At 36.7% G+C, this 9,759-nt stretch overlaps 2 protein-coding genes across 3 annotated transcripts; one reads left to right on the top strand and one right to left on the bottom strand.

The window, feature by feature from the left end:
* The first annotated feature begins 201 nt into the window (after window positions 1-201).
* Window positions 202-1,842, top strand: LOC141899674 (protein O-mannose kinase-like). Its single transcript, XM_074786104.1, has 3 exons — window positions 202-264; window positions 453-791; window positions 879-1,842. The coding sequence occupies exons 2-3, from the start codon at window positions 483-485 to the stop codon at window positions 1,623-1,625; spliced, it is 1,056 nt and encodes a 351-aa protein (XP_074642205.1). The 5' UTR covers window positions 202-264; window positions 453-482; the 3' UTR covers window positions 1,626-1,842.
* Window positions 1,843-1,933: 91 nt separating this feature from the next.
* On the bottom strand, window positions 1,934-8,920 carry LOC141899672 (transmembrane protein 214-like). 2 transcript variants are annotated; one of them, XM_074786103.1, is made up of 18 exons: window positions 8,818-8,920; window positions 8,289-8,432; window positions 8,050-8,203; window positions 6,678-6,809; window positions 6,367-6,449; window positions 5,969-6,074; window positions 5,559-5,640; window positions 5,340-5,481; window positions 5,159-5,260; window positions 4,989-5,080; window positions 4,739-4,883; window positions 4,491-4,659; window positions 4,370-4,412; window positions 3,956-4,040; window positions 3,739-3,878; window positions 3,184-3,352; window positions 2,169-2,323; window positions 1,934-2,093 (listed from the first exon to the last, which is right to left on the bottom strand). In XM_074786103.1, the coding sequence occupies exons 2-18, from the start codon at window positions 8,409-8,411 to the stop codon at window positions 2,060-2,062; spliced, it is 1,956 nt and encodes a 651-aa protein (XP_074642204.1). In that variant the 5' UTR covers window positions 8,412-8,432; window positions 8,818-8,920; the 3' UTR covers window positions 1,934-2,059. The 2 variants fall into 2 exon arrangements, with proteins under 2 accessions (XP_074642204.1, XP_074642203.1); XM_074786102.1 differs by having other exon boundaries at window positions 8,655-8,907.
* Window positions 8,921-9,759: the final 839 nt, after the last annotated feature.

Here is a 9,759-nt window from a genome sequence, read left to right as displayed (position 1 = left end):
ATCAGGATTTGGACTGACTGCTCCATGCCATCGCGGTTTACGTGTAGAATTATGGGATTCGAACTGCATATCGATCGTATTCTTGCTGTGGCGAGCGAGTAAAAACACATTTCGGTACCAGGAGTACCTCAGACTGAAGGTCGTTGAGCACTTTTGACGTTTGTAAAAAAATTATTGAATCGTTCCAAAAATAACCCGCCTGTTCCTCCCTGGAAGAATTGACAATCTCCGTCTTTTAGCGAACGTCGTGTTGTAAATATATGTGTATGTATCTGGAAATTAAGAATGCTAGAAAAACGTTTTTCTTATAAAAAAATATATTTGATTAAATTTTGGGCTGATTTTTTAACAAACTTTTTTTACACTGCAATATTCTGATGCGTTAATGTATATTTAAAACATGAATAACTTATTCTTCACTTTATCAACGATTATGATTTAATTTTTCAAAGATTAAAAGATCTTGTATCAATCGAAAGAAGATGAAGGCATTGGCGGTATTGTGTATGACGGACCTTCTTCACGTGATTCTACCAGTTTTCCTGTCACTCATGGTCACGTTATACATCTATTACTTCAATGAATCGCGAGTGATACCGAAAATATGTCGACAAAATTTCCTGCACAGTAACCCGCAGAACAACGTCGCGCAGGTCGAATGCAGACCGAAATGCGAACACGGTCAGTTCAGCCTTCCCGGAATGGACTCCTGTCGACCGTGGTTGACTTGCGATGAAATTGAATCGGAAATTAAGATCGGTGAAGAAATCGGACGCGGCGTCGTTAAACAGGTAGAACAATAATCAATTAAGAAATGTTTACTTCTCCTTCTCAAAACTCTTGACATCGCCACGTGTAATAAATCCTTTCTTCTCTAGGTGAATCTAGCGCAATGGATGAATCAAAAAGTTGCTATTTCGCGACTAACCGACGAGAAATACATCGCAGATTTTCAACACGGACTGAAAATGTTGACAGCTTTCCAAACGAACGAACGATTTACGCAACTTATCGGATTTTGTGACACGTCGATCGTTACGGAGTTTCATCAGTTCAAATCGGCCGATAATTTAGAAAACGTGCTCAATTTAAAAAGAGTCGCTCATTATAACAAAGTATCCACGCGGTTCCAGCTATGTATGGATTACGTGGATATACTCGCGTTTTTACATAAAAGTCCGATCGGAACGCGAGTTATGTGCGATTCAAACGACATCGATAAAACGTTAAGTCAGTTCTTGTTAACGTCCGATCTACGTTTGGTCGTAAACGATTTAGACGCGCTACCCGAAGCGAAGCCCGGTTCGGGCGTAAAATGCGGCGGACGGCAGCTTTTCGGCGATTTCGTCGCCCCCGAACAATTGTGGCCGTACGACGATCGCGAGTTCGACGACGATTCGATGCCGGGCTACGACGAGAAAATCGACGTGTGGCGAATACCGGACGTTTGCGCGCGATTCCTCGGCTCGAGAAACGGCAGCGAAAGTTTACAGTTTCATCTGCATCGTATTCATCGAACTTGTAAAAATATCGTCGCCAGGAAACGACCGTCGTCTCTTCATATCAGGGATGAATACGAACGCGTTCAAAGATATCTCAGTCTTAATAAAGACAAGGAATTATGAATCTCTACGGTCGCATCCGACCCTGATCGCCGACCAACTGAAGATCGTCGACCTGTCGTAAGCCGATCGAACGTGTTCTATTTCTTACAATGAGCTGATCGGCATAGGATCTTACGCGACCTATAATTTACTTACGATCATGGATCTCAACGCGATCTCGAGTGGCCTGAGAGTAGCTAAGATCTCACTAACGAGTCTTTGCCGAAAGGTCGATCTGCGAGTAGTCTACGTTGTTGTACTTAATGTAGTGAATTTCTTGTGACATAATTACTTCTCATTGTCTGGCAAAAAATTATGAAATGGTTTTATTTGTGCAATCCTCTAGTCGGCTTCCAACCAGATGAATAAATTACATTTTTTTCAAACTGTGTTTTTTATTCTTTATTATTTCCGTTGAAGGAATGAATGAACAATCAATCTTGGCTGCAAGTAGCTTAAGGTTTGACGATCAAATCCCAAAAATTTTTCCTATAACGAAAAGAAATTGAAAAATGTAGTACAGCAATTAAGGCGAAATACTGAATTAATAGACGAAACACTTACCATTGAATATTGATGTAGTCATGAATATTACTGGCTTTATCGCGGGTTACAGACCAAGCAACTGATATCTGTTCATTCATCACATCCATAAATTGAAGTAATGATTGAAAAGCTAAGTCTAATTGTGGGAGCAACCATGTGAAGAGGATTTCAAGCTGGAAATAACCGTAAAGATTTCTAGGTGAAAGTATTTGTAACAAACCAAACAAAGCAGTAAAACCAGGATCGGTTAATCCTTCGTTATTCAATAGAAGTGTCCTGAAGGTACATGATGCAGTGGACTATTGTAAAATACAGTATTGTAGGTGATAAGCCATTACGGTTTACCGGTTTAGGCACAGAATGGACAGAAACAAAGTTAAGGTGGGGTCTACTATGCAATTTCTCAAGATGTATCGACCTATTCATTTGAGTAAAGGCAATAAAACCGAAACCACGTCCCGAGAAATAGCATTTATTATTATGAACCTTCACGACGCTCACTTTCTACTAGTTTCAGCTTAATAAGGTGCAGAAGGCGGCTAAACCTTAACTGATTTAACTGTTATAACACAATGATGTTTATAATTTGGGTTTCTAATTCTAGGTTTCTAATGAAGTCAAACTTGCATAAGACTGATCGCTGTTAGTCAGAAAATCAGACAACTCCGGAGTAATTTGTAGGTCCGCAATTACCACTTAATTTTCCTATTAAAATCTTTGTAATTGTTTCCAAGGAAAACTTGGACCTTTCAGAGTTTTTGTAAAAGGATCAACAGTGTCACATAATTGCCTGGTTCTATAGTTTTCTCCTGATGGTAACGTTATGTTCAGACAACCTTTATCTAAACTAGGTTTCATTTTTATAGTAAATATCCCTAAATCCGACTTACGCTCAATTTTCTGTCTGACGTATTTTGCCAGTCCCAACTTTTCAAACTGATGCAAGTTTAACTGTAACTGATAATTCCTTGTATCAGAGGTGATTATAATGAGGTACCAGTGTGCACGCCGATTCATTCTTAACTTAAGTTACCTTGTGTAAAAGATATTGAAGAATTGAGTATGTATAGTTCAAAGCCTCGATGCAATAAGGTTTTAAATATTCTACAGCAGAAATTGCAGAATCGCAGAGACGTAAGTAGTATGGATGTAAGAATTCCATTGATGCATCTGCTGCATTTGGCACCATTTCAGTTACAAATCTGAAAACAAATGTATCTCAACAATCAATTTGATTATTGCTAGAAGAATTTCAATTTAGATCATCAGGATCCAGTTCCAGTTATGAGTTAACTCTTGAGTTAAAATTAGTTCATTTTCAATGACTTAACTCTGAGTCAAATCTTAACTCACGACTGTGGAACTGTGGTCCAGACCTGCGACTTAGGCAACTAGATTGAATTAGGTAAAAGGGAATCGGGATGTCATCCAATCCTAGTGCGAGTTAGGTGTTTATACAACTTTACAAACTACGACACAGATTTAAAAGGCATGAGAGAAACAAAATATATGAATACTGGAAAATACAACTTGATGACTTATTGAACATGATTACTAATGTTTAGGCTAAATACACATGTATACTTACAAAAATACTGATGTCATTATTTTTTGAAACATGATATCGATGTATGAGAATAACACTGACAGCCACACGGATAGCATATCACCAAGAATCCATAAATATGTTCCTGACCATTCAAAAATCTGGTCCAACACTCCCTTCGTCTGAAACCATACAAGATGATACATAGATAATACTTATGTACATTTCATTTCAATAGAAGTCGTAAAAGAAAACATACAATAACGCCGGTGGTTCGAAGTTTATTCGTCATCATTTCATAATACGTCAATCGCTGTGGTCCATACACTTTGTCATGGAAATATCTGAAATATACATGTATCGAAATACAGACATTCAGTCACCATTGATAAACACTATAGGCCTATCCATGTTGAGACGATAATATAACGAGAATCCCACAATAAAGATGAGAAAATAATAGTCCAAAGATGTTTCCTTGAGCTGGTAGATTATTCAACGTTCTAACTATAAACTAATAGTCATCTTCAGTATTCCTGAACATGACTATTAGAATAAGGTCGAAATGTTGAATTAACATTATTTTCTCGTTTTTATTATGGGATTCTTGTTATATTACAGACATGTAGGTTTTAAAGCATGCTATAACTGCAGTATGTATAGAAATACTCACCCTTTAAAACCGCTGAATGCATGTTCCATCCAGCCTTTCTCTTCTATGATAAAAATAACAGGTTTGAATGAAGATGATACGAAGCTATTCACAAAGTTAATTGTTCATGTCTGATTTTTACCTGGCAATGATTTGTAACCCACATAGAATAAACAGCCTATAATAACTCCGATAAAAACTGCTATAATAATCACACGAACTGACGTTTTTCTACTGTCTTGTGAATGTGTTTTCGTGGATTCTTCAGATTCATTAGATTCCACTTTCTTATTCATCTCATTTTTCAGATTCTGAAATATCAAAAGGATTCCTAATTCATAAACAGTTCACTCAGGTTTGGCCATCGGCTGATTTTTAATCCCTTCTCACCTGACATGCCTCGATGAATTTTTGATACCCAGCTACTTCATAACCTTTAAATGCCCTTAACTTATTCAACGTCTTTTGAAGCCTTGTCTTATCAATTCGTTTTGAAAGTGTTTCCCAATTTTTGGCTAAGTAATTGATGAATATGCTGTAAATAAGATAAAGCGATTGATTGAGACGAATGATGATTTAAGATAACACCTACCCCCTAAAGTAACAAGGATTATTTTCATAAACGGTAAGTTTAATGTACCTTGATTGTTCAATATGCGTGGTATACATCTTCTCCCAAACATTGAAACAATCAATATCTCTTTCAAGGCAGGCGGCAAGACAAGAGAGTAACTGCAAAGAATCAGTTATTTTGAATGACAGGATTCGATCGCGAAACTGCAACTTATTACTGGGGTACAGGTGAAATACCTCATGAGTGAAAGTATCGCTCGTTGATGTTTTGATACGAGCTAGGAATGATGGAAAAAAATTCTTCAACTTCCCGTCTGACTGTTCACCAAATGCGATTTCCTACGAAGACAAAGACTTTTCTATCGAAGAAAACTGAGACATATCATGATAGTTTGACGTGTAAGATGTGTTTACTTACTTTCATCTTCGGATACAGATGAGCTAATTTCCTTTGGTTATATCCCGATAGAGCCGATGAACCGGACATAATGATGTCTAATATTGGAAAGTAATCTCTGAATGTGATAGAGGAGTAAGCGCTCCGTACATCACCGTGCATCCTACAAATATAAATTCATCGTATAAATCATTATCAGAATTTTTAGTATAATATAAGAGCTTTATGTGGTTTTCTTACTCAAATAAGTAGGTTATATACCAAACGGCATAGTCAGACATCACCGGTAAACCTAACGTCGGAACCATAACTGCTAACCATACTGAAAATGAAAACTACGCGATTATCCTTTCGAAGAATAGAATGTGATCGATAGAATCTGAATGATCGAATAAAGAGACGGACACTGTGTTATTAGTTAAAACAAAATACACAAAATGATGAGTTATAAAATGAGTCGCTTGAAAAAAGCTCTAGATGTATTCTAAATGTTTAAAATATAATCTACAAAAATTCAGACAGTGAAGATTCTACAAATGCGGGAGAAGCTACAGCTAAATAATACTAAAAGCCCACTTCTACGATATGTATCATGAAATACTGGCTGCGGTAGCTTATCAGTAATAGATAGCAACATTTAAAAAAGTTACCTCGCAATCCGCAATAAAGATCTTTGTAACCACACTGCCCGGTGGCCCACATAACTGCTAAACACAATTCTTGTTTGGTTTGATTGTGTTTCATCAGTTCAAGATACTAATAAAATATTGACAATATATAAAGATTTATACATGTATCAAAACCCCTGCTTATAATAACCGTAATACCCTGTATGAAAATAAGCATCTCCCCAAACATCCCTTTCATGTGTTCATGGCGACTTTGTAGAGTCTTTTTCCACTGGATTAGCAAATTTGTGAGCGTTGTTAAAAATGATGCGAGAAACGAAAATAAAACCTCAATATTTACATCGAGTGAAGAAAAGAAAGGAAAAGCCTACGAAAGATCCTTCATCACCTCTAGCGAACAATTCCAATAAATGTCTTACTTTCGACAAAGAAGTCAACGTGACATCAGGATGAACTGAAGCCAAAATTTGCACCACCAATCTATAACCAAAACTTGATTCACCTAAAATAGAAACACCACAGATGGAATTACGCAAGATAAAAAGTAGATATCACTGTTCAAATCTATATCACTAATTCATGACCAAAACCTGTTTCCAATCTATATAGGCCAAGCACTTGCACAAGGCTGTCGGTAATACATGTATTATAATATGAACTAGCAAATAATCACTGGATCAAAGAATGTTTTAAAGTTCAATTCTTTTTAAATGTATACAACGACACTTACCGCATTGTGTATGATTAATAATGCATTGTACACAGTGTTCAAAAATGTGTTCCAAAGTTCCGTGATCGGTCGTCTTTATTGTATTTTCTAAAACTACTTTCACATCAGCTTTCAGCAAATTAAGCGGATAATCTGAAAGTTAAGAAATAATAACGAAGATAAATGAAAACGAAGACCATAAACAGTGGAAGTGATGGCATTTCTACATCCAACCCTCTGAAAATCAGCCACCCCTGTCCAAGGATCTGCTGCTTCTGCACATGAATGAGTATCAATGTTCCACGTCAATCAAAGCATGAGTTTATATGAGAGATGCAGAAAACACCAAAATAAAGCTTCAATGACATCATTTTGGGGAGATCCAAAACCTGAACGTACCTGGCGTCCACAAGTAGAAGCGTTAGGCCTCTGTGTTAAGCATCTATATTTTACGTATGGAGCATTGAACTGGGCAAAATGACCTAAGAATAGCTAAAATAGCGTTTCAGACATCCCTTGATGCTGAGATTTGAAAATGGTGCCTTCCATTACCTGGCAACATCGCATACATTCATCCGGTTAACATGCTTGTCGGAGATTGATCAATTAATCAGCCATGACGGAAATGAACAAAATTTAGGGATGGAATTTTTTTTCATATTTCTTTTAAAGCCATCCTATAGGCCTATAGTGATTTTAGACATGTAATAGTAATTTCCTGAAATATCGCAAAAACTAAGAACTTTTCTGCTATGTAAGCATAAAAAAATCTAGATGTCTGGGACATAGCATTTTCACATACCTCTTGACCTTCTGGGATTAAAAAAAATGTTAATTCCATCAATAAATACATCTTATTAGACATAAAGAAAACTCAATCGTGTCAAGAATTTCCCTAAAGCGCAAAAAGAATTTCATTTGATCCATTTTCAGAATTTTTCTATGGTGTTGAAAGTCAGGGACATCAGTACGCAATTATCGAAGAATGACCCATGTACATACCTACTGGATAACCATGTACATACCTACTGGATAACCATGTACATACCTACTGGATAACCATGTACATACCTACTGGATAACCATGTACATACCTACTGGATAACAATGTACATACCTACTGGATAACAATGTACATACCTACTGGATAACCATGTACATACCTACTGGATAACCATGTACATACCTACTGGATAACCATGTACATACCTACTGGATAACCGTGTACATACCTACTGGATAACCATGTACATACCTACTGGATAACCATGTACATACCTACTGGATAACCATGTACATACCTACTGGATAACCATGTACATACCTACTGGATAACCGTGTACATACCTACTGGATAACCATGTACATACCTACTGGATAACCATGTACATACCTACTGGATAACCATGAAATGTAGGATCTCTATCTGGAATATCTTGCAGTTTATGGTTGATTCTCGCGACTAAATCTCGCAGCCAAATCAACGGCGTACCGGGCATTGTGTCGCGATAATGTTCAATCCACGATTTCAATTCATTAGCATCTAACTGTAGTTAGATAAGGATTAAAATGAGCGATTAATTAGTATTCAATGATTTGGTTGATCGGTAAAATTGATTTTTCAAAACTGACCCTTTTCAAACCATTTTCCATAGTTAACCATTTTTGATCGAGAATAAGCTTTCTACTATTGCTGTCGATGCTACTGTCGCTTGCTAGGTGTTCACCCTTTCTTTTTGCTACACGGCTTGGCATTTTTCACAATTTTATTCCGTTCTACAAAATAGATTCTTTCTTTTCATGAGTCTGTAGTAGACACTGTTGGCTTCTTTCCACCAATGCCTGATGTTATTTTATCATTGTACAAATACACAGATTTGGGATGAAAAAAGCCCTATTAAAATTTTAAAGCTTATCGATGTTTATCAAAAAACTTCTTTGCACTGACATGACGTCGAATTTAATTAGGGGACGGTAAGGTCCAGAATTGTCACTTACTTCAAGTACATTTGACATGCTCGACTTGAAATCGAAAGTGAAACAAGCCCTCCGCCGGTTTGGGTGTGCAGCCGTGTTCGGGGAAGTCATTCACTACTCTAGGGCCTATATCCAACAGTTCGAAACTTACCGGTACATCAAATAAATCAAAAATAATTCATACCTCATCACGTGATAATAAAGGGTACTGTAGTACTGCGCAATTATCATGATAAACTAAATTTTTATCAATATATTTAATTTGGGTTTTACTTCCTGGTTTCTCTTCGACCTTGAGATACGCTTTTTGGTTGAATGGTCTAACCCCAGTATAGTCCCCGTGATTTGGAAATTATCGGAGCCCTCCTTTATTTACTAACTAAATGACGTCACAAACTGTTATTTCGCCGGTGCTTGTTGTCTAACAATTCAATTCAATTCTTAATTTACAGTAACCTAATAAGTAATTTTAAGTTTCAAATAGGATGGAAAGTACATTCAGACAATCTGTTGGTTCAGAGAGACCGTTATTACAGTATCAATTTATACATTTCGTTTCGAAGCTGTCAGTTGCCGAATCTGAATGAAGATGACGAAATCGGCGGAAAATATATAATAATAATAATAATCAACAGAATTTCAAGAGGGTTTTTGACGAAAGTCAGAAAACCCTAATAATAATAATCAACAGAATTTCAAGAGGGTTTTCGACGAAAGTCAGAAAACCCTAATAAAAGCATTGAATTACACAAACACATTTAACAGTCAACCCCTGATATACCGCCCTCCCATATACCGCTACCCCGCCTACCGCCAGGTTTTCTCAATGTACATCACAATACAAACACTGAGTAAAACACCCCGTTATACCGCCATACTCTCTTTACTCTCTATACCGCCAAAATCTTCATGAGATACATATAGAACCGTTCTTTGATGAATTGTCATCGAGCGTCGTTTCAGATTTTCAAAGTCAGATTTCTTTGTTTTTTTGTGGATCAATTACTTATGATTTAGAGATACATGTAGTAATATTGTTGAGATAATCACGACTATATAGATCGTTCACGTTGTTGATGCAACATTTTTCATTGGATGATTAAATCTAATGTTGTTTGTAATAAGC

The sequence above is a fragment of the Tubulanus polymorphus genome, chromosome 2 (genome assembly GCF_964204645.1).
Source record: "Tubulanus polymorphus chromosome 2, tnTubPoly1.2, whole genome shotgun sequence".
NCBI lineage: Eukaryota > Metazoa > Nemertea > Palaeonemertea > Tubulaniformes > Tubulanidae > Tubulanus > Tubulanus polymorphus.
This window is presented reverse-complemented; position numbering and strand designations above follow the sequence as displayed.